At 60.2% G+C, this 22,514-nt stretch overlaps 2 protein-coding genes across 9 annotated transcripts; one reads left to right on the top strand and one right to left on the bottom strand.

Moving 5' to 3' along the window:
• Positions 1 to 771: 771 nt before the first annotated feature.
• On the bottom strand, positions 772 to 15,964 carry SLC5A6 (solute carrier family 5 member 6). Of its 8 annotated transcripts, none has more exons than XM_039913030.1 (19): positions 15,932 to 15,964; positions 13,924 to 13,999; positions 11,637 to 11,738; positions 10,924 to 11,026; positions 9,967 to 10,516; positions 9,670 to 9,735; positions 9,264 to 9,315; positions 8,588 to 8,655; positions 8,271 to 8,425; positions 7,162 to 7,302; positions 6,866 to 6,995; positions 5,921 to 6,009; positions 4,354 to 4,466; positions 3,648 to 3,715; positions 3,194 to 3,280; positions 2,825 to 3,009; positions 2,479 to 2,582; positions 2,016 to 2,131; positions 772 to 1,817 (listed from the first exon to the last, which is right to left on the bottom strand). In XM_039913030.1, exons 5-19 carry the CDS (start codon positions 10,378 to 10,380, stop codon positions 1,659 to 1,661), a joined length of 1,947 nt encoding a protein of 648 aa, XP_039768964.1. In that variant the 5' UTR covers positions 10,381 to 10,516; positions 10,924 to 11,026; positions 11,637 to 11,738; positions 13,924 to 13,999; positions 15,932 to 15,964; the 3' UTR covers positions 772 to 1,658. The 8 variants fall into 8 exon arrangements, with proteins under 8 accessions (XP_039768964.1, XP_039768967.1, XP_039768965.1 ...); XM_039913033.1 differs by lacking the exon at positions 15,932 to 15,964 and adding an exon at positions 14,816 to 15,084 and having other exon boundaries at positions 4,354 to 4,394; XM_039913031.1 differs by lacking the exon at positions 15,932 to 15,964 and adding an exon at positions 14,816 to 15,081 and having other exon boundaries at positions 11,637 to 11,752.
• A 296-nt stretch (positions 15,965 to 16,260) lies between these two features.
• On the top strand, positions 16,261 to 21,186 carry ATRAID (all-trans retinoic acid induced differentiation factor). The gene is made up of 7 exons (XM_001515380.4): positions 16,261 to 16,473; positions 18,837 to 18,958; positions 19,163 to 19,234; positions 19,652 to 19,723; positions 19,812 to 19,933; positions 20,264 to 20,364; positions 20,827 to 21,186. The coding sequence occupies exons 1-7, from the start codon at positions 16,261 to 16,263 to the stop codon at positions 20,926 to 20,928; spliced, it is 804 nt and encodes a 267-aa protein (XP_001515430.2). The 3' UTR covers positions 20,929 to 21,186.
• Positions 21,187 to 22,514: the final 1,328 nt, after the last annotated feature.

Below are 22,514 nucleotides of genomic sequence, written 5' to 3'. Positions count from 1 at the left end.
CTCATGACTGCGGAGCCCCAGCTCCTCATAGCCTTCTCGGTTCTGCTCACGCTCTGGCCTTGGGCAAAGAGAAGGGGTCCGCTCAACGCAGCCCAAGGTCCCACCGGATATTGTTACTTTTACTTGCAAGAGAGAGGGGGTTAAGAGCCAAGGCGAAGCAGAGCTGTGGGGTTGAGGGCGGAGAGAGACGGGTTTTTTGGCCTCCCTCCCTTCCCCGGTTCAGGGTGGCCCCGTTTCCTACCGCCACAGGGAGGGAAGCTCTCAACACTCCGGTGGAGGTGGTGCCGGCTCCGGTCCTCTATCCGGCCCACGGCCAGACGGCACCTCCCCAACCCTGCCCCGAGGCTACCACTTCCCAGAAGCCAAGAGTCTGGCACTCTGGTAGGGTGTAAGAGGAAGGGTGTTAGGGGTTGCCCACAGGGAGTAGGGAAGAGGGTGGGTAATCTCTCATCTCGGCCCGGGGCTGGGCCTAACCCAGGTCAGGCTTTGAGTTTCCCTTTTCCTCTAGCCTACCCCAACCTGCCCCACCCTCTGCCTGCATTTATTTTAATCTCCCCCCAGCCCCACCAGATCCTCTAACTCACCTGGGGTAAATAATGCTCTACCACCATCTCTGGCCAAGCCCGATTCGGCCGGCCCCTTCCCAGAGGCCAGAGCTAAGCCTTTAACCTCCTCCCTCCTGGTTTGCAGCTTGACTTCAGCTTAAAAAGGGCGTAGCTGTTGTCTGGGGAGGCCGGGGCTAGCCCAGAACTGACCCGAGAGAGAACCAGGTCCAGCTGGAATGACCATTTTATTTATCTGGACAAAGGATTCCTAGGAGAAAGAAACAGGGCGTGGCAAAATGGAACCGAGGCGGCCCGGCCCGATACGGACGGGATCAGAGGGGTGAGACCACTGAGCGGCTCGGGTCCCGGGGCTCTGGCCGGCCGGACGGCACCCCCGGGCTGGGTCACCCCCTTGCACCTCGCTCCCCGTCCCCCTGCTCCCGGTGGGTCTTTTAGCGGCGGTAACCACAACAGCAGCAGCAGCAGCAGCAGGAGTGAAGACCTGAGGTCAGTCTACTGCCTCCATCCTCCCTTCATGTCAGTTAGCAGCAGAGGGAGTGAAGGACTCGGGTCACCTGTTGGGGGAAGAGGCTCTCCTGGACCGTGGCTTTGCCTCTGCATCAGGGGATGGGCAGGGTGAGGCAGCTCGTTAGGCCCTCTCACCTGGAGTTGTGGGGGGACGAAGGGGGAAGAGGGAGAAGAGAGTGGAAAGGACCCAGCTGGTCTGCTGTGGGGGCGGAGGAGGAGGGCCTGGCCGGCAGAAACGGACCCGGGACGGACCGAAGGCGGCGGGGCCGCTGGATCACGCCCGACCGGCTTAGTCTCGTCAGCGAGGAGCAGCCCTTCCTAGGAGGCTGGGTATGATGGAGAGAGTGGTTCTGCCCTCCTCCTCCGCCTCCTCTCCCACCCTCTTCCTCAGTCCAAGGCCCCAGCCAGGCCTGCTCCCTCGTCGAAGACGGAAGGGGAGGGAAAGGAGGAGCCTAGAGGGAAAGGGCTTCCAGCCGGTGCAGCCCCCACCGAAGGGCGCGGCCCCCGAGGACGCGGAGGCGGCTACTGTCGGGCACTCCTGGCCCTAGGAAGGAGGGCTTGCTGGAGGATCTCCGTCCCCCGGGGTCACAGTGATGTCTCCTGAAGCACGAAGGTAGGACTGGCAGCCTGGTGAGCGGAGTCCCGCTGGAACCCCGTTCCCACCTTGTCCTCCCCAAAGGCATGCAGTCCACCATTACTCATCTTCCCAGGGGTCAGGCAGCGGTCGGGGCCACAGGGGAGCTCCTGGAGAACAGACAAGGTGGGGGTGGAGGACGAGCGAAGTGGGGCTGAAGGAGGGAGGCAAGGGGGTCTGAGCTCTTCTCCTCGGGTGAAACGGGAGGGAGTCGCGAGGAACGGGCTCCGAGTAGGGCGGCATCGAATCGGCGTGGGGAGGGCTCCCGGGGAGGCGGCGGGAAGAGGCTGGAGAAACCCATTTTCTACCTGGCTGCGATCCCGGCAGGGCAGACGTTTCCGGCAAGAGTACGGCAGAAGGGCGAGGAGGCGCGGCAGCACCGGGTAGAGGGTGTGAGGGTTCAGGTCTCGGCCTCGCATCCCACCTGGAGGCAGCAGAGATGCTCCCCTTGAGATCCCATGAGCCTCGCCACCCTGCGCCCGGGGGTGCCAGGCGTTCACCCCTGCCTTCCCGCCCCGGGTCCTGGTCAAGACCGGGCACTAAGAGGCTCCCTGGCTCTCCAAATGTCCCATCCACCGAGCCCCGGCCCCGGCCCCGACCCAACACCCGAGTCACAGCAGGCTAAGGCATCTCGGTGCTACGGAAAGGTAGGGGCCCTGAGGGCCCCGGCGATCTTGACTTTGACTCAGTGCCTCCCCTTAACCGACAGCTCCATTGGGGCCGGTACCCACGCCCCCTAACCCAAGATTCCCCCAACCTGGTTGCCCTCACCTGTGAGCAGGCTGACCAGCAGCCCCACGATGATGACGGTAGTGGAGTTGTGGGCACTATACCACAGGTAGGACAGAGAGTAAAACCGGCGCAGCCCCGTGGGCCTGGGGGGAGAGGGGAGGGGTGACCCGCTCGGGTTATTCCTCATCCCCCCACGCCCCTACAGTCCCCCCAACACCTCGGAGTGGGTCCCGGGACCCCACGGTCAGAACCGCCTCCGGGACTCATCCATCCCCCCGGCCCGGTCCGCTCCTCCCTCGCCCCGGGGCACTTTCCTCAGTGGGTACAACCCCCGGGGCCCTTCCCTCACCTCCAAAAGTGGCAGCAGCCTGGGACAAAAACTCACTTGGGCGTGACGGTTGTTGAGGCCAGCACGGTCGTCATGGCAGCGGCGGTCAGGTTGCCGGGCAGAGGGAAGCTAGTCCCGTTGGGTGGAGAGAGGGCCATCCCGGCATTCACGTTGCTCATCAGGCTCCCGACGCCAACCCAGAAAGCCATGAGGAGGCCAGCCACGAGGCCTACTATCGCACCCTGCCCGGAGACAGTGCCCTCCTGTTCGGCGCCCCCGCACCCCAGCTCTCCCTGCCCTTCCAAATCCAAGGGCTGAGATCTGCTCTCTACCTCCCCGAGACCCAGGGTACCTACGTGGTCCTCTGCCAGCCCCGGCCCCACTTGGGAGGAAGGGGGGGAGGAGGAGGAGGAGAAGAGTACTCACGGCTGGGTTGGCACAAGGGAAGAACATGCCAAGGCAGAACAGTCCAAGCAGCGGCCCCCCGACCATTCCGAAGATGCTTATGGCTGCCTGGATCGAGGGGGCAAGCAAAGGGCCGCTGTGGGAGAAGTGAGGGCAGCCGAGAGACTTCCAGCTGCCCGGGCGAGGGTTCCCCCTCCCGCACAGCCAACTCTCCACCCTCACCCCTGAGGCGAGAGGAGAAGCTTTTGGGTAGCCCCACTGGACGCCAGGTGGCAGGGGCCCGGACCCGCTGGACCTCCCCGACCTAGCGGAGCCCCTGGCCCACAGAAGCTCTGGCCCCTGCACCCAGAATTTCCGCCTGTGCCCCAGCTGAAGGCAGAGGCCCCGTCTCTCTTTCCCTCTCCCCCGTTCAGACTCCCGCCCAGCCTTTTCTACCACCTTGACCTCCGCCTCCCCCCTTCCCTACAGTCCTCACCTGCAGCACGGGGCCCATCTTAGAAGAGATATAGGCCATTCCCAGGCAAAGCAGACCATAGCCAAAGGCTGAGGAGGGAGAGAGGTGGTCAGGAAGGGAGAAATGAGGCCACGCTCCCCAACCAGGCAGAGGATTTCTTCATGCTACCTTCTCTAACTAACCCAAAACCCTCACCAGACTTCTCTCCTCACCTTCTCGGAGCAAGGGGTCTTCTCCCACCCCACAGAAAGCCCAGGAGATGCTTAAACTGGAATCTCTAAGAGGGCAGGAATCAATTGTTTCACTTGCTCAGGTGGGCCCTTAATAAACCATTTATTTTTTTTTTTTAAAGAAAAAGGGCACTTATTAAGCACTTACTATTTGTCAAGCACTAAGTGCTAGGGTAGATATAAGTAGTAGATATAAGTTAATCAAGTTAGGGACAGTCTCTGCCCCCAAGGGACTCACAGCCTAAGCAGGCAGGAGAACAGGTTTCGAATCCCCATTTTACAGACAAGAAGACATAGGCACAGAGAAGTTAAGTGACTTGCCCAAGGTCTCGGAGCAGGCAACTGGCAGGGCCGGTATAAGAGCCCAGCTCCTCCGACTCCCAGGACCCCCGGGCTCTTTCCACCAGGCCACACCGCTTCTCTGAATTGCCGACGAAGACAGAGCGATTACCGGAGGTCAAAGAGGGCAGGAGGGGCGAGAGCGAAGAGAGACTCACCAAGGAGTTTCGAGAGTTTGGTAGCCTGGGCCTCGGAGAACCTGGGGAAGTAGGGCCGGATCAGATCTTCCATTGTCACAGTGGCCAAGGAGTTAAAAGCTGAGGAGATGGTGCTGGAAAGCCAAGGGAGCGGGGGAGAGGGTGGTGAGGGATCGCCTGGGGAGATCGGCTGAGGGAGAGGTCTGGGCTAAATCTGTGGCTTCCTCCCCAGCCCTCCCCCACCCAGCTGGGCCTCTGGGGTGACGGCGGGAAGCAGCAGCCTTGGCATGGGTTTGGGGAAAGGAAGGAAGGAGGAGGAGGAAGCCTCGGGATATGGGTTCCTCAGAGTGTGGGGGCAGAACTCTGGGGGTGGCATCCTGGCATTCTGGGGCCTGGCTTTGTGCCACCCTCCCTCCTTACTCCACCAGGAGTAAGGCGGGAGGCTGGCACAGGTGGTAGGGAAGCAGCGTGGCGTAGTGGATGGAGCACGGCCCTGGGAGTCCGCAGGTCACGGGTTCCAGTTCCGGCTCTGCCACTTGTCTGCTGTGTGACCTCAGGCAAGTCGCGCCACTCTCTGGGCCTCAGTTACCTCACCTGTAAAATGTCCTACCCAATACGACGGTGGGGCCTATGCGGGATAGGGACTGTGCCCAACCTGATTTGCTTGTATAATAATAACGATGGCATTTGTTAAGCGCTTACTATGTGCAAAGCACTGTTCTAAGCGCTGGAGAGGATACATGGTGATCAGGTTGTTCCACATGGGGCTCACAGTCTTCATCCCCATTTTACGGATGAGCTAACAGGCACAGAGAAGCGAAGTGACTTGCCCAAAGTCACACAGCTGACAAGCGGCTGGGCCGGGATTTGAACCCATGATCTCTGACTCCCAAGCCCGGGTTCTTTCCACTGAGCCACGCTGTTTCTCTACCCTTATATCTACCCTAGTGCTCAGTACAGTGCCTGGCACATAGTAAGTGCTTAACAAACATCAAAATTATCATTAAAAGAGTTGTTTCTCAAATAGTTATTTGTTAAGCGCTGTGTGTCCAATACTGTTCTAAGTGGTGGGATAGATACGAGATAATTGTGCATCTACCCTCCCAAGCGCTTAGTACAGCACTCCGCACACAGTAAACGCTCAATAAATACAAATGAACGAACGAACGAAAGGTCGGACTCGGTCCCTGTTCCACGAAGGGCTCACAGTCTAAGGAGAGAGGACGGGTATCCGCATTTTACGGTGGAGGAAACGGAAGCACAGAGAAGTTGTGACTTGCCCAAGTTCACACAGCAAGCAGTCGGTAGAGCCAGAATCAGAACCCAGATCCTTCTGACTCCCAAGCCCATGGTCTCCCCACTAGGCCATGCCGCTTCCATTTGCCCCAGGAGCGGGAGGGCAGGAGAGCTTTTCTGAAGGAAGGACAAAGGCCTTCTGCTCTCCCCCCGGGCTGTTTGCCTTCTCTCCTTCCCCATACTCCTTTCAGGCAGCAGAGAGCCCAGTCCTCCCACGCCCCGGGGATGCTACGGAGGAGGAGTCGGGCCAGCAGCGGTCCGTCTGGGGTGGGGAGGAGCAGGCTCGGGGTACCTGAGGGAGCCGCTGAAGAGGCAGGCCACGAAGAGACCGGGTAGGCCCGGCAGCCCGCCCAGGATGTCCATCACAAAGTAGAGAACCATCTGGGAACAAAGCAGAAAAAGAAGGGACTCACCTCCCTGGCCTAGTTCACGGACCGGGACCCCTCCCCACCAGGACTCTTTCCTGTGAGGAAACCAGGCCCGAGGGCTCGGCCCTTCCCACCCCGCCGCCCCATCCCCAACCTCAACCGAGGAAGCAGGCGGAAACCGCGTCACAGAAACGAAAGGGTCCTTGCCGCTCTTCTGCGCTTCTCTCAAGGCCGAGACCAGCATATTGCTCCCGATGGGCACTCAATAAATACCTTTATTTGACGATTACCATTTCCTCTATGGTTCGTAAGGAAAAGGGGCAAGACTAGATTTTGTTTTCCTAGCTACAGCCCGCAGCTCCAGCTCCTCAACCCCGGCCCTGCCGTTTTTATCTAAGCCAGCACCTTCTCCGAGGGCACACATCTCAGAGACGGGACCCGGGCTCGTGGGCACGGTAAAAGGCACCTTAACTAACGGTGCCTCCAACCGTTCGCCCTTGGCTCTGCCGCAAGGGCTGCGGGGAGCGGTGGTCCTCTGCCACGGGCACATAGGCCAGCCCAGCTCCTCCGCCAACAGCTGCCCGGCCGACCCCGTCAGGTGGGGTGGGGACCCGGCTCGGCGTCACCCACTCCGGCACCGGGCAAGGGGCTTCGGGGCCGGCGATGGAGGAGTCGCGTTGGCAGGAGCCGCGGGAGGGTGGCGAATGCCGCAAGAGCAGCGGGCGGAGACCGCCCCTCGCTTCCCCCTCTCCCCGCCAACGACGTCCGGCGGAGTTCCCGGAGGGGACCTGAGGGAGGGCAAAGCCGACTATGAGGAAGGGAGGCTGGTGGCCGCAGGCCCGGGGGCTTTTGATCGGCGCGAGACATACCTGGTCGGAGGAAGCTTGGGCCTGGTGGGGAGGCTGGGGGTATTCCTGGTAATAGGTGAACATGACCAGGCCGATGAGGCAGCCGAGGCAGAGGGCCACCTGCTGAAAGGGGAACACCGCGTAGCAGGAGCTGCAAGAGAGGAAAGGGGGCAGGGTATGACACCTGGACCCCAGAGGCGGCTTGGGGGAAGCAGCCCCTCTCCTCTCCGATCTGCGGTTCGCGTGGGGCGGTGGCCCAGTCCCTCCTCATGTCCCCTTCGCGCCCTCCCCCCAGTTCCCCGCCCCCTCCCACTCACAGCACTGCTGCCCTTTCCGTCCGGGAACTGAGGTAACGCTGCACCTGGGCCTGGTTCACTCCGTACAGGGAGAGCATCATAAAGACCCCTCCGAAAGCCAGCGTCCAGAAGGTGTGGCGCACAAACGGGTCCGGGTCCAGCCTGCAACACGGGGCCCGGCGGTCTGCATTGCCCCCCGCCCCCCTCCTGGCCGCTCGGCCGCCCTCCTCGGGTCGGGGTCGGGGGGAGCGGAGCAGAGCAGAGGACCGGGGCTGGGGCGGGCACCAACTCACACCAACCACTAACCCAGGGGTGGGAAGATCAAGGGCAGAAGGGAGGGGAAGGGCGATCACCCCCGGGAGGGATGGGGAAGGTGACGATGGGACATTCCACTTCTCCTTTCCCCACAGGCCATTCGGGCTCCCAATTCGGTCGGCTCAGGAGGCCTTTGCTAAGCCTGGGACGGAACGGGAGAAGAGTCAGACCCTGCCTCCTTTGGTGTCTCCTCACTGCCCCGACTCCTCGACGGGAGCCCTGGCTTCCCGCCCCTCTTGGCCACCGCGGGTCCCTCCGGCTTCCCTCTCTGGCCTCTGAGTGTCCTGGAATCCCCCTGCCTCAGTAATCCATCTGTCGCTTAGAGAAACTGCCCCCCGCACACTAACTGGGGTGAGGTGGGTACCTCGCGTGATAAGGGAGCATGGCCTAGGGACGAGAGAGCTGTGCTGGTGGTCGGGAGAGTTGGGTTTGGGTCCTGGCTCTGCCCTTTGAAAATCATCATTATAATTAATAACAATAATAAAACGTATACTTTCGGTAGTAGTAATAATTATTACGGTATTTGTTAAGTGCTTATCACGTGACAGGCACTGTACTGAGCGCTGAGGTCCTCTGAGTCCCAGGCCCAGGCTCTTTCCACTAGGCCTCGCCGCTCTGGGGCAAGTCGCTCATTCTCCAGGCGCCTCCGTTTCCTCGCCTGTCCGATGAGGACAATGACCCCCGCCCGATCCACCTCCAGGGATGTTGTGAGGACAGACAGACGGTTCGTGTGAAAGCGTTTTGGGGGAAAAAAAAAAATCCCACAAGGAGCCATATCCTTCGGAGGTATTACTATTCGAGGAACGAACACTCACTCGATCCCAGAAATCCGGCCATGCTGGGCGGCCACATTCCACACACGCCCCAGCCCGCCCACCTTGGCGGCGCCCACGGCAATGACGGTCACTTGCCCCAGGAACATGACCAACGCCTGGAACACATCCGTCCAGATGACGGCCTTCAGCCCGCCCTGCGGGTGGGAGAGAGACATCCGTCGCAAATCCTCCCGCCGCGGGCCGCCGTCTGGTCTCCTTCCTTCCTTCCTTTCTCGGTGGTCGGCCGCCCGGACCCCCGCCGTGGGGACCCCCGCCGAGGCTCTGTTCCCCCCCACGCCCATCCGGAGGGAACTCACCAGGGTGGTGTAGAAGGTACAGACCACGCCTAGGGCCAGCACTGAACCCCACAGATGAAAGCCTGTCACTGGAAGCAGAACACAGATTCTCGTTTCAGGGGCGAGGGGCCCCTAAAATCCACGGCCAGTAGCCTTAGAGGGAGAGCAGGAGATGGATGCCGGGGGGTGCCCTGGGCAGATGAGAGGGTGACCTCCAGCGGGAGGGTGGAAGGGAGGGGTCCCCGGGTGGACCGGTCTCTGCTCTGGCACCCATGGGGTCTCGGGCACCCACGGGGTGGGGGCCGGAGAAGTTGCTCTAACGACTCTTGTTGTCAAACACGTGAGAAGCAAGCACTAGATGACAGCCACCGATTCCTCTTCCCGGCTCCTGAAATCGCCGGACTAGCTCTGCCCTAGGGACACCGCGCTCGATTTGCCCAAGGACGGGGTTTGTCTGAATTGCGAGAGCGAATGGTCCGCTGACCCTGAAGGGGTGAGGGACGCCGCCACGGGATGTTAAATTCACTCGGATCGGCGGGGAGCGAGGCCGTTTCGGGATCCTGACCGCCCCACCGCAGCTGGGATTCTCCCGCCACCCGGGTCTCGCCCCTTCCTGCCCGGCCCCTCCCTGGACTCGTCGTCTAGGACCCGTGCCAGAGCCGGGCTCGGCGGGGAGTCCACGGCCGTGCCTCTTTACCTGCATTGAGTGCCAAGGCGGGAGCATACAGTACAACGCCCATGTATATCACCTGCGGGCAGCGGAGGCGGGGGGAAGAGAAAGACAGATAAGGATTTCGCTCAGCTCCCAACGTCCTCTGCCGTTCCCTCTCGCCCACCAAGCGCCTCCTGGCTTCTTCGACTCTACCCCATCCCAAGAGAACCCCGAGGGGCCCCGACAACGGGACCACCCTCAGGGGTCCAGAGTCCCCCGGGTTAAGGAGAGGCGTCCCGCCTCCCTGGGGGTGCCACCCCCTTTCGCCCGGGGCCCCGGCTCGAGACCCGAACCGGAGGAACACGGGCTCGTGAAAGCTCTCGGGCGGGGCCCTAAATCCGCCTCCCGCCCCGCTCTCGAGGAAGCTCCCGCCCATCCTTCCCCTACGTGCCATCTGGAAGATGAAAGTCAGGGTCCCGCACACCCGCACGGCCTTATTGAAGCGCAGCTCTAAGTACTAGGGAGGAAAGGGGTGTTATCGATCGGTGGCACCGAGTGCACCGGGGGGTCCTCGGGTCCCTAGTCCGCTCCCTCGGGATCCGGGGTCCCGTGCCGGGCGGAGGGGGAGGGAGGCGGGGGCCGAGCCAAACCACGCCCCCTCCCCGGGGCGCTCCCCGCCTCCGGCGCCGCTCTGTCGAGAAGAGGCGCCTCCCCGCGCTCCCCCAAACCCGGGGGGCCCCTCACCCACCTCATAAGCACTGGAGAGATGCAGGCGGTAGAAGACGGGGATGAAGACGTGGGCTGGAAGCAGCAGCCCCAACACGTAGGAACAGCCCAAGAACCAGTACTGCGTGCCAGACAGGTAGACCTCGGCGGGAACCCCCAGGAGGGCCACCGCCGACTGGAAGGTGGCGAGCAGGGAGAAGGCCACGGGCAGGCAGCCCATGCTCCGGTCCGCCATCAGGAACTGGCGGATGGTGCGCTGGCCCCCGCCACGCACCGCGTGGAACAGCCCGATCAGGACGGACAGCACCAGCAGCAGTATGAACACCGCGTAGTCCACGGGCGAGAAGCGGGAGGAGGACCCGGCGGGGGCCGCCGCCGTGGGAGTCGGGGCCCGGGGGGTCGACCCCCCATCCGGGCCCTCCTGGCCCAGGCCCATGTCTCACGGGCGGGCCGCCCTCGAGGGCTCTGCCCCGCCGTCCGGGCCGCCGTCCGGAAGCGAGAGGGGAGGTCACACCCGGGTTGGGCTCTTCACGGTTCTCCTCGGCTGCCGGGGGGCATCGTTACACGTTGAGCTGTCGGGGGGGAACCGGGGCCAATCGGGACCACCGCCGGCTCCCCGGCCCCCCCATCCACCCGAGCACCTGCCGCGGACCTCGGCCCCACCCCCCGCGTCCGGAGACCGGCCGGCTCACGCCCGTCCCGTCTCCCCACGGCTAGAGGTTGGCCTAAATTGTACCGACCCGTGGTACTTGAGAACTTACTGTACGCAGGGCGCCGTACTTGGAGAGAGTGCGACCGAACACAAGAGAACAATAGAACACAAGTACACGGAGTACTTATCTTCGATCTCGAATCACTGGATCCGATTCTAGCATCCCAACTCCGGTGCCTTTTGCTCACGTCCCATTCTCTGAGGGACCGGCAAGCCGTTCAGGTGAGATTAATTATTACTAGGGCGAACCGATTTCTGGGCTGTCACCTGGTGAGCTTTCCGGTCAGACTTTGGGTCCTTCTTCATTCCACACGCCCGTACGTTCTGCTTAAATGAGGCATCTCAGTGGCCGGGCAGCTGGAGTAAGTACCTGGGAGGGGAAGCACGGGGTCGGGGCAAGGGCAGAGCAGAGAACGGAGCAGCACGACGGCGACACGGGCTGCCGGGGGAAGGAGGAGGGCTCGGACGTGTGGAGAGACCCGAACACAGACGGGAAACCCCGGGGGTCCCGAGTCGTTACGGCTCCGTGGCCCTTCCGGGCCCCCCGCCCCGTGGCTCCGGGGGCCCGGCCCTTCTCTGTTGGCAGAGCCCCAGCCATCACAGTTCACCGAGCCGGGGCAGCCCGGTCTGGCGCCGGCACCCAGCGGGGAAGAGGAATGTCGGATTAACCGCTGCACCGCTGCCCTCGGCACCCCCGGCCACACTCCTCAGCCCCCGCGCCCTGCCCCTCGGCGGGTTTTCCCCAGAGCCCCAGCCCCTCATCCTAAACCCGGTCGGCCACCCGCAGTCCCGCCGCCTGCGTCTCCCCACCGCGAGACCCGCCCCGCTCCCACTGCCGCCAGCTACAACCGGAGCCCCGCCACCCCTAGGGGATCGGGGAGGAGGGCGAGAAGGCGCCTTGGGAAGACCGAAGAGCTCTAGGAAGGCAGGGCCGGGGGGAGGACGGGAATGGTTGCGGGGTTCGGGAGCGGGGAACGTACCTGGTGCCGAGGTCCTTGCTCTGGAGCTGGGTCTGGCTGCTGCTGCTGCTGCTGCTGCTGCTGCTGAGGGACTGGAGCGCTGCCTTTTTAACAACTTGGGCCCTGTGGGGAGGAGGCTGGGGTGGGGGGAGGAGGCTGGGGTGGGGCCAGGAGGCAGGGGTGGGAGCAAATCTCGGTGGCCACAATCCTCTCCTCTGCACCCTAGGCAGTGCTGTGCAGAGGACACGAAGGCTGGGGAAATCAAAGGAAGCCCATCCCGTCAACTACCGTCACTAAAGCTGGTGGGGTGGGGGGCGCGGAGTAGCAGGTGTCCGGGGAGGGGCAGAGGGGGAGAGAGAGGAGGGAAAGAGGGGAAGGGAGGAGGAGGGTTGGGAGCGGAGATGCAGACTGAAGCCAACAGCGCCTCTGGCCGGGCCGGGTTTGCCCGATCCCACCCTTCGGGACCTAACCAGAATCCTGGGACCCCATCGCCCGGGGACCTTCTGGGGACAGAATGCTGCAGAAGACACGTAGGGAATTTACCTGCTAATTACGGTATTCGTGAAGCGCTTACTAAGTGCCAAGCGCCGGTCTCGGTCTTGATACGCGTTAGTCGGGTTGGACGCAGCCCCTGTCCCACGTAGGGCTCCCGCTCTTAAATCCCCATTTTACAGATGAGGCCCAGAGGAGTGAAGTGACTTGCCCAAGGTCACTCATCAGACGTGGCAGAGCTGGGATCAGAACCCGTGACCTCCTGACTCCCGGGCCCGTGGTCTAACCACTAAGCCGAGCTGCTTCCGAGACTGGGTCTCGTGAGCCCCGGAAGGGGGTCCAGGCCTCCTCCATCTGATGGGGGTTGCGGGACGGAGAAGGGGACGTGCCCACTCCATACCCACGGGAGGTCCGCGCGTGCCTGGCGATCCCTGTAGGCTGCCGAGATTAGGGTTAGTAACGTCCTAGCTGCCACGCAGGGGCTTCTTCGGCCTGGACGCGGCTCAAAATGGTGAGGGGTGGGGGGGGAGGACCAGGCGGGTCCCTGGGCAAATTTCCACATCACCTAAGGATTGGACACGAGCACCGTAAGTCTGAAACTGAACTCTCAGAGCGCTCGATCCAAATCCAGAGCCTTGGGCGGTTTGGGAGCCTCTTTATGGTACAGGTCCATCCAGTCCTTCCTGTGGGAGCTGCCCCGGGGGGGAAGGTGAGCATGGAGGGGTTCCAAAAAGCCCCTGACCCGGCCCCGTTCGGCTCCTATTACAGAGCACGGCACGGGGTGAGCCCTCGGACACCGGTGACCGGCGGTCCCTGAACTTCAAGGAACAGATCTCTTCATCTGCAACTTATTAGCGAAAAGGGGAGCCCCGCAGCCCCCGGACCGAGCTTTGCGGGGGACAAGACGGGTGGGTGGGGGGGGGACGACCAGAAATGGCCGCGGCTGGGGTACCGGTCCAAGCCGAAGGGGCATTCCTGGGGGGATTAGGCCTCTCACGTGGTCCCACCTGGCACTGTGTGCGGGGGGGTGGGAAGCGGGGATGGGGGATGAGGGGTTGATGTGGCGGGGAGGGAGGGGGAAAGACTGAGGAAACTCAGGTTGCCTTAGGGATGGGGAAGTTCTTCCTGGGCGCAGGGAGCACAACACAGGGGGAAGGAGAAAGGGGAGAACAGCACGTGTCCTGGGGGGACAACGGTGTCAGGAGGAGAAAGGGATAGAGCCGGGGAACAGTCAGCTCCTCTCCGAGGGACTTCAATTCCCCCCATCCCCTGCCCCTTGCCTATAAAGCCACACGAGGAGGGAGCGGGGAGGGAGCAGTGCTGGCTCTCACCCTTGGAACAGAGTTTAGACTCCAAATAATTTAGAGACAGATTAACCTATCCCCACACCTCCCGTCCTCTCCCGTTGTAGGGGAAAGGTCAGCCTGGCCCCCGCCCCTTCCCCACCCCCACCCCAGGGCCCACTGCATGCCCAGCCGGAGGCCCCTGCCCGTCTGGGGAGAAAACCCAGCCCCGCTCAGACAGCTTCTGCACTCTGAACCTCCCGGAGGGGAGACGCATCAGGGCGGAAGACGCCCTGCCGGCCCCTGGAATCCAGACGAGAGCGGGGAGGAAGCTCCCTGCATCCCTCCTCCCGCCTCCACCGGTCAAGGAGATCCTTACAAATTCCCTCCATCCTCCCACTCTACCCCTCCCTTCCTGCAGAGTCTCTTTCAACCTGTCGGACCCTTGTCTGCAGTATCCCTTCCCGTTTTAGCACACCTACACTCCCCCCCCCCACTGCCACCAACAAAGATTCCTGTTCTTCCCTCCTTACCTGCTCTGCTCAGGGGACACGGCTAGAGAGTCTCTCCAGGCTCCTGGCTCCTTCTCGCCTCTCATCACTTATTTCTCTAGGAAAGAAAATGGGGCCCGGGGGGGGGGGGGGGGTTGTTCCGATCACAGCACCCTTGCCATCCCGGACCGTGCTCTCCTGACTTCCCCAACCCCCGGCCCTCTGCCGCCATCTGCAAACCCATCCCCGCTTGACTCCCTCGGCCCTTCCCTCTCCTCGGATCTGCTGCTCCGTTTCCTCCATCCCTTTCCTCCGTCCCTTGTCTTCTCAGTCCTCCCCCTTACTGAAGCGAGGTCGATTCTAGGTTTGTGGAGATCAATTCTCCCCGGATTCTTCCTCCTTCTTCTGTTATCTTACTCTGTCACGGCCACCAAGGAGGCGTCCCTCTCCTCTCATCCCATCTCAGCCCATCTTCTAACTGCACTTTACTGATCGGAAACTTTGGATCCTCTCTCGCTCCAGACGGAGACCTCACACTCTCCCCCGTCCCATTCATTCATCCAATTGTATTTACTGAGCGCTTACTGTGTGCGGAGCACTGAACTAAGCGCTTGGAAAGTACAATTCGGCAATAGAGACAATCTCTGCCCACAACGGGCTTACGGTCTAGAAGAGAAAATCGGGTTGGACGCAGTTCCTGTCCCATGTGGGGTTCACAATCTCCATCCCCATTTTACAGATGAAGTTACTGTGGCACAGAGAAGTGACTCGCCCAAGGTCACACAGCAGACAAGGGGCGGAGCCGGAATTAGAACCCGCGACCTTCTGACTCCTAGGCCCGTGCTCTAACCACTACTCATGCTGCTTCTCTACAGACTCGAGTCCAGTTTCTTTCCCATATTTTCCAAGTCGGGGTACTGGATCTCCCCCTCACCTTCCGGGTTGCGATTGTACAGCTATCATTCTCTCCCCTTCACCTTCCAGGTTGGGATTCTTCAGCTATCTTTCCCTCCCCTTTCACCTTCCAGGCCGGGATAACGGATATCCCCCTTCCAGGCTGGGATTCTACAACTATCTTTTCCTCCTTCTCACCTTCCAGGCTGGGATGCTGATCTACCGGATCTCACCTTTCCCTCTAACTGTCCGAGTTGGAATACTGACTCTCTCCCTCCTTCCCTCTCACCCTCCAGGCTGGGATCCCTGATTTCTCCGTCCCTCTCTCTCCCCTTCCAGGCTGGGATCTCTGATTTCTCCATCCCTCTCTCCCCCTACTTCCAGGCTGGGATGCTGGATTTCTTTCTCCCTCTTCCAGGCTGGGTTGCTGGATTTCTCCCTCCCTCTCTCTCCCCTTCCAGGCTGGGATGCTGGATTCCTCCCTTCCTCTCTCTCCCCCTTCCAGGATGGAATTCCTGATTTCTCCATCCCTCTCTCCCCCTACTTCCAGGCGGGAATCCCTGATTTCTCCCTCCCTCTCTCTCCCCTTCCAGGTGAGGATCCCTGATTTCTCTCTCCCTCTCTCTCCCCTTCCAGGTGGGGATCCCTGATTTCTCCCTCTCTCTGCCCTCCCAGGTGGGGATCCCTGATTTCTCCCACCCTCTCTCTCCCCTTCCAGGTGGGGATCCCTGATTTCTCCCTCTCTCCCTCTACTTCCAGGCGGGGATCCCTGATTTCTCCCTCCCTCTCTCTCCCTTTCCAGGCTGGGATGCTGAATTCCTCCCTCTCTCTCCCCCTTCCAGGATGGAATCCCTGCTTTCTCCATCCCTCTTCTCTCCCCTTCCAGGCTGGGATGCTGGATTTCTCCCTCCCTCTCTCTCCCCTTCCAGGTTGAGATCCCTGATTTCTCCATCCCTCCCTCTCCCTTTCCAAGCTGGGATGCTGAATTCCTCCCTCCCTCTCTCTCCCCCTTCCAGGCTGGGATACTGGATTTCTCCCTCCTTCTCTCTCCCCTTCAGGTGAGGATCCCTGATTTCTCCCTCCCTCTCTCCCCCCCTTCCAGACTGGGATGCTGGATTCCCCCCCCCTCCCTCTCTCTCCCTCCCCCCCCACCTACCTGGAGGACCGTTTCTCTCCCCCTCCCCGTGACCCCCGTGACCCCCCGTGACCCCTGCCCCCCTCCACGCGGGAGCCCGCGTGCGCTGGCCGGCCGTCGGGAGCGCGCCCTGATGACCTCACGCCCCACCCCGGCCCCGCCCCCCGGCCCCGCCCCTCCCGCCTCGTTCCCGCCTTCTCCCCCCGACCAATGGCGAGGCGGCAAACCTGGACCCGCCCCCCCGACCGGCGCAGCCAATCGGCGAGCGGGGGCGGAGCCCGGAGGCGGGCGCTCATTGGCTGCTGGAGGGGGCCGGGGACGAACCATTTGGACGGGGGGGGGGAGGGCCGATGGGGGGACCGGACCATTTTCTCCGGGGGGGGGGGAAGTCTCGCCGGCTGCGGAACTCTCGCGAGAGGACCCGCCACGTGACAGGGGCCGTGGGCGGCCCTCGAGGAGAAGCCGGAAAATGGCGGGTGCAGGGGGGGGGGAGGGGCAGCTGGGGCCTGCACCTGCTCCTGCTCTGCATCCTCAGCCTGGGACGGGCCCTGGAGCCACCCGAGGTACCCAGGGCATTGGGCACGGGCTCTGCCCCTTGCATCCCTCCGATTCCAGCTCACACTCTCTCTTTTTTTTTAAAAAAAAAAGTTTTCTTAAGCGTCTGCTATTTATGGAGCGCTTACTAGGTGCAGAGCACTGTACTAAGCGCTTGCAATGGACAGTTCGGCCCCAGTGTGTCAGGCACTGTCCTAAGCGCCCCCCCTCTGGCCTGGAAAGATCGCTATGGGCCGCCAACTCCGTCGTACTCTCCCAAGCGCTTAGTACAGTGTCCCGCACCTGGCAAGCCTTCGTTGGGGGTAGATAATCATAACGGTGGCATGTGTTAAGCGCCTACTCTGTGCATTACTAATAATAATGTTGGTATTTGTTAAGCAAATAATAATAATGTTGGTATTTTTTAAGCGCTTACTAGGTGCAGAGCGCTGTGCTAAGTGCTGGGGGAGACACAGGGTCATCGAAGTCGTCCCACTTGAGGCTCACAGTCTTTAATCCCCATTTGACAGATGAGGTCACTGAGGCACCGGGAATAATAATAATAATGTTGGTATTTGCTAAGCGCTTACTAGGTGCAGAACACTGTTGTAAGCGCTGGGGGAGATACAGGGTCATCGAAGTCGTCCCACTTGAGGCTCACAGTCTTTAATCCCCATTTGACAGATGAGATCACTGAGGCACCGAGAATAATAATAATGTTGGTATTTATTAAGCGCTTACTATGTGCAGAGCACTGTTCTAAGCTCCGGGGAAGATCCAGGGTCATCAGCTGGTCCCACGTGAGGCTCCCAGTCTTCATCCCCATTTGACAGATGAGGTCACTGAGGCCCAGAGAAGTGACGTGAGTTGCCCACAGTCACACAGCAGACAAGGGGCACAGCCGGGATTCGAACCCAGGACCTCCGACTCCCAAGCCTGGCCTCTTTCCCGTGAGTTTAGTTTTTTAGCCATGGAGTAAGAAATGTCTCCGTCTTTCGGGGTTTTGAGGGACGCGAGGGGAGTGTTTTGTCGTGAAGACCGAAGGAAAGCGGGCAGGAATCATCAGCTGGTTGAGCTAACCCACAGGAAGTGATTGCAACAGCGAGGATAATTTAGCGGTTTAGATGAATTTCTGAAGGACGGGTTAGTAAGGGGGGGGATGAGAAAAGTTGGGGATGAGAGGGGTGTCGTCACCACCAGAATCGAGAGAACAAGATGTGGAGGCGGGCAGGGTTCGCACTCTCTCCTCCGTGACGAGGCACTGGGCTGAGCACGCACGTACACGTCTGTAATTTATTAATATCAATGTCTCTATCTCCCCCCTCTAGACCGTAAGCTCCCTGTGGGCGGGGAGTGTGTCTATTAGAGAAGCAGCGTGGCTCAGCGGAACGAGCCCGGGTTTGGGAGTCAGAGGTCATGGGTTCGAATGCCGGCTCTGCCCCTCGTCAGCTATTTATCTTGATTCTGTTTTTTGCTATTGTTCTTGTCTGTCCGTCTCCCCCGATTAGACTGTAAACCCGATTTGTCTCTATCTGCTACCGATTTGTCCGTTCCAAGCGCTTAGTCCAGTGGTCTGCACGTAGTAAGCGCTCAATAAATGCTGTTGAATGAATGAATGACTGTGGGCAAGTCACTTCACTTCTCTGTGCCTCAGTGACCTCATCCGTAAAATGGGGATTAAGACTGTGGGCCTCCCGTGGGACGACCTGATGACCCTGTATCTACCTCAGCGCTTAGAACAGTGCTCTGCCCATAGTAAGCGCTTAGCAAATACCAACATTATTATTACTGTATTGTACACTCCCAAGTGCTTAGTACAGTGCTCAGCACACAGCGCTCAATAAGTGTCATCGACCTAAGGGAACGCTCCTTCTGTCCTCAGGTAGAGGCGTTCCTAAATTCCACATCAGTATCTTCTAATCTAAGCGCAGGCGATGGGCGGGAGGCTTCCAGTGGGTTCTGAGCGTTTAGTAGCTCAGAATTTCGAATGGTCATGGGTTCGAATGCCGGCTCTGCCACTTGGCAGCTGTGTGACTGTGGGCAAGTCCCTTAACTTCTCTGGGCCTCAGTTCCCTCGTCTGTAAAATGGGGATTAACTGTGAGCCTGGGACAACCTGATTACCCTGTAATCAGTGCTTAAAACACTTAAAACAGCGCTTTTAAGTGTTAAAAGCCCAGCGCTTAAAAGAGTGCTCGGCACATAGAAAGTGCTTAACAAACGCCAACATCATTATTATCATTCATTTCAGCAATTTGATGACTTGGCCTTGCAGAGAATCCGTCAGTGGTATTTATCGAGCCCTTACAGTGAGCGGAGCACTGTCCTAAGCGCTGGGTCAACGCTGGATTCCTGCCCTTTCCGCAGCCCTCGACACCTTCCCTTCTTCCACAGGTGTGTTCGGAGTGTCCCGGGAGCCTGCAGAACAGCTCGGAGATCGCCCGTTACTGCGATGAGCGGCCGGGGCTGGAGTTGCGGAAACGCTGCTGCCTGACCCAGCGGGGCGTCGTCGTGGGGTGAGGGAGCGGAAGACGGCTGGTGTTGCCTTCCCGGACGGAGACGGGCACCCCCGTACCCTCGGGAGGCACCTGCTGCCTCTGCTGACCTTCGCTTTGTAGCCTAAGGCCACCTGGGAAGGAGGCGGGCCACCCAAACCTTCCCAGAGGGCAGACGCAAATAAATACGCTGACTCCTCTCTCTCTTCTCTTGCTCTCCCTCAGGTTGGATCTTCAGAACTGCTCCCTGGAGCATTTGGTCCGCCACTTCCCTCAGGCTCGCACTGCGGTGGTCCTGTGAGTTCTTGCCTGCCCGCTTTGGGGCTGATGATGAAGCCCTCTGGGAGGGAGGGAGACCTTAAGGCTCCTCTTTGTTCCCCGAAGAGGAACGGGACTCGGGAAAGAAATCCCGGGAAGGGCGGGGGGGGGGGGGGTGTCTCTATTTATCTTGATTCTATTTATTGCTCTTGATTTTATTTATTGCTCTTGATTCTATTTATTGCTCTTGATTCTATTTATTGCCGTTGTTCTCGTCTGTCCGTCTCCCCCGATTAGACCGTAAGCCCGTCAGAGGGCAGGGACTGTCTCTATCTGTTACCGATTTGTCCATCCCAAGCGCTTAGTCCAGTGCTCTGCACATAGTAAGCGCTCAATCAGTGCTATTGAGGGAATGAACGAAAAGGAAACGACGGGAGGAATGGGTGTGTTTGGCAGGGACCTGCAGGGAAACCCGCTCCAGGAATTGTTGGCTTCCTCCTTCCGTGGCTTCACCCAGCTCCAGACCCTGTGAGTGACTGAAGAATCGGTGGGGGGGTGGGCAGGAGGAGGGTGTTGATGTGACGCCGCCAGGTATAACCGACCTTTTTGTGCGCAGGCTGCTGCCTCGTTCCGTGGACTGCCCTGGGGGAAGCACCTCCTGGGACAACATCACCCGGTCGGGTGGCGGCCAAATCTGCCAGAGGCCCAAGGACGCCTGCGGTGGCACCATGAAGTCCGGTGAGCCCCGGCCCCGACCTCCGCCCTCAGCTGCCCTATATCACTCCCATCTCCCTCCCCAAGCCGGCAGTCTCTCTCGCCTTTAGGCAGAGGAAGCTGGGCGACTAAACCGATCCTGGATTATCCTAGTAGCGACTGGTTCTGCTCCGCTCTCCCGGCTTTGGGGAGTGTGCTCTCCAGCTCTCTGATCGGAGAGTCGAAGAGGGGCTGGCCACCCTCATCCCCTTTGTCGCTGTCGGCCCCGGAGGGTTGCGGGGAGCCCGGCTCGGGGCACAGCAGGCAGGGAGAACTTTTCTGACGGCCCGCGTCCGTTCCGCCTTCCGCCGCCAGCTGTGGTTTGCCCTGAGAATTCGCACTGCGCCCCCGACGGACCGAGCCTCTTCCAGTGTCTCTGTGCCGACGGCTTCCGCGGTTACAAGTGCCTGCGCCGGGTAAGCCTGGGGCACGGGACGGAGCCGGGCGTGGCGGAACGAGGAGCAGGCGGACGGCGAGGGGGTTGGACACGGTCCCTGTCCCAGCCGGGGCTCCCGGTCTTCATCCCCATTTTACAGATGAGGGAACCGAGGCCCAGAGAAGTGACTTGCCCCCGGCCACGCACTGGACAAATGGCGGAGCTGGGATTAGAACCCAGGTCCTTCCGACTCCCGGGCCCCTGCTCTCCCCGCCGGGCCGTGCTGCTTCACTTCATCCTGGCTCTACATCCTATCTGATCCTTGGTCTTCCTTTCTCTCCTGGAAACGGTTTGGCCGGTCTCCCTCCCCCATTAGATTGTAAGCTCCTTGTGGGCAGGTGATGGGCGTCGCGTGCCTGTTGTGATTTCCCGAACGCCTAATGCCCTGGTTGAGACTCCGCGGGTGCTCATTAAGAGCCCTTACTATTGTTTGTTTTCCCAGGGCTCCTTCCCACTACCTCTGTTCTTCGGAATCCTGGGAACTGCCACGTTTTCCATCTCCATTTTGCTGTGGGGGACGCAGCGCCGAAAGGTCAAGATCTGACCCCCGGGGCCGCTCCTGGCTTAGCCCCCGACCGGCCACTGACCCGGGGAACCGGGACCCGCCGCCTCCTCGGGAAGATCCCCCTCGGGGGATGGAGGAAGGACAGGTAGATGGTGGCAGTAACTTAGGGGATGGGGAAAGGAGGCTGCAGGCAGCTCCCCCGGTCTCCAGCAAAGGATGGAAAGCGCGACTCGGTTTTCTAGTGTTCGGAACTCGTCGGTCCGTTTCTAATAAACGCTATTTTAGGGGAAGGTGGCACTTGTGCTCGTGTCCTTTCCGAAATCACGTCTCCTCCAGGATGCCGTCCGTTCATTTCTCACCTGGCCAATAAGATCATTTCTGATATCCTCCCTCCCCCCACACCAACTGCTACTTCGGCACATCTTTGCCTCCTAAGTGTATACACACCCACACCCACACACACATATTACACACATACGTCCCCTTATAGTACTTTTGTACGTATCCTTATTTTATGTTATTTGTTTGCCAGACACTGTGCTAAACACGGGGGTAGATACAATCCAGGCCCCACGTGGGACTCCCAGCCTCAATCCCCATTTTACACACGAGGTAACTGAGGCAGAGAGAAGCAAAGTGACTTGCCCAAGGTCACGGCAGACAAGTGGCCCAGCTGGGATTAGAACCCAGGTCCTCCGGGCTCCCGGGCCCCTGCTCCATCCACCGACCGCGCTACTTCACTGCGTTCTCTTTTCCTATCTGCGGTTTATGTTAGCGTCCTTCTACCTCTGTGAGGTTGTAAATTCCTCGAGGGCAGGGATCCTGCTACTGCTCTTTATTGTACCCTCCTAAATGCTGCGGCGATAGGCAGAGAGACCAGTAGACCCACTGTCCTCTCCCAAGCGTGTAGTACAGTGCTCTGCACACAGTAAGGGCTCAGTAAATAAGACCGTTGGATCGGTGCAGATTTCCGGGGCAAGAGCACCCGTCCCGTGTTTGGGCTCCCATTTTATACCCCATGGTTTACGTGAGCGCTTCGAGAGGGTGGAGCGCTGCTGGTCACGTCTCTGCCCACCTTGTCTACGGTGCGTGCTCACTACGCACGCGTGTTTTACCTATGCTTGGCATGACCTTTCACTGAATCCCTCTAAATCATCACCTCTGCCCCTGCGTATGTCTGGTTGCTATGGTCGAGACACGGGTCAACATCCAGGTGGCCTGCAGGAAGGGTACCTGGCCAATTTCCAGTCGGCGCCAGCAAGTGGCTTTCATTGTCGTCTTAGGCATCCTCCTCTTCATGCATTCATTCAGTAGTATTTATTGAGGCTTACTATGTGCAGAGCACTGTACTGAGCGCTTGGAATGGACAAATCGGCAACAGATAGAGACAGTCCCTGCCCTTTGACGGGCTCGCGGTCTAATCGGGGGAGACGGGCGGACGAGAACGATGGCAACAAATAGAGTCGAGGGGAAGAACGTCTCGTAAAAACAGTGGCAACCAAATAGAATCAGGGTGATGTACATCTCGTTAAACAAAATAAATAGGGTGAGGAAGATATATACAGTCGAGCGGACGAGGACAGTGCTGAGGGGGTGGGACGGGAGAGGGGGAGGAGGAGAGGGAA

This window comes from Ornithorhynchus anatinus, chromosome 9 (genome assembly GCF_004115215.2).
Source record: "Ornithorhynchus anatinus isolate Pmale09 chromosome 9, mOrnAna1.pri.v4, whole genome shotgun sequence".
Lineage (NCBI taxonomy): Eukaryota > Metazoa > Chordata > Mammalia > Monotremata > Ornithorhynchidae > Ornithorhynchus > Ornithorhynchus anatinus.
Note: the sequence above shows the minus strand (reverse complement) of the source record. Positions and strands in the feature narration are given on the sequence as shown.

Coding starts and splice junctions, on each gene's coding strand:
- SLC5A6 (XM_039913030.1), bottom strand. CDS start 10,380: ATGGGCCTGGGCCAGGAGGGCCCGGATGGGGGGTCGACCCCCCGGGCC. Junction 6,010..6,865: donor CCCAAGCTTCCTCCGACCAG/GTATGTCTCGCG, acceptor CTTTGTTCCCAG/ATGGTTCTCTACTTTGTGAT. Junction 3,281..3,647: donor AGATGGGCCCCGTGCTGCAG/GTGAGGACTGTA, acceptor CCCTCGATCCAG/GCAGCCATAAGCATCTTCGG.
- ATRAID (XM_001515380.4), top strand. CDS start 16,261: ATGGGGGGACCGGACCATTTTCTCCGGGGGGGGGGGAAGTCTCGCCGG. Junction 18,959..19,162: donor CAGCGGGGCGTCGTCGTGGG/GTGAGGGAGCGG, acceptor GCTCTCCCTCAG/GTTGGATCTTCAGAACTGCT. Junction 20,365..20,826: donor GTTACAAGTGCCTGCGCCGG/GTAAGCCTGGGG, acceptor TTGTTTTCCCAG/GGCTCCTTCCCACTACCTCT.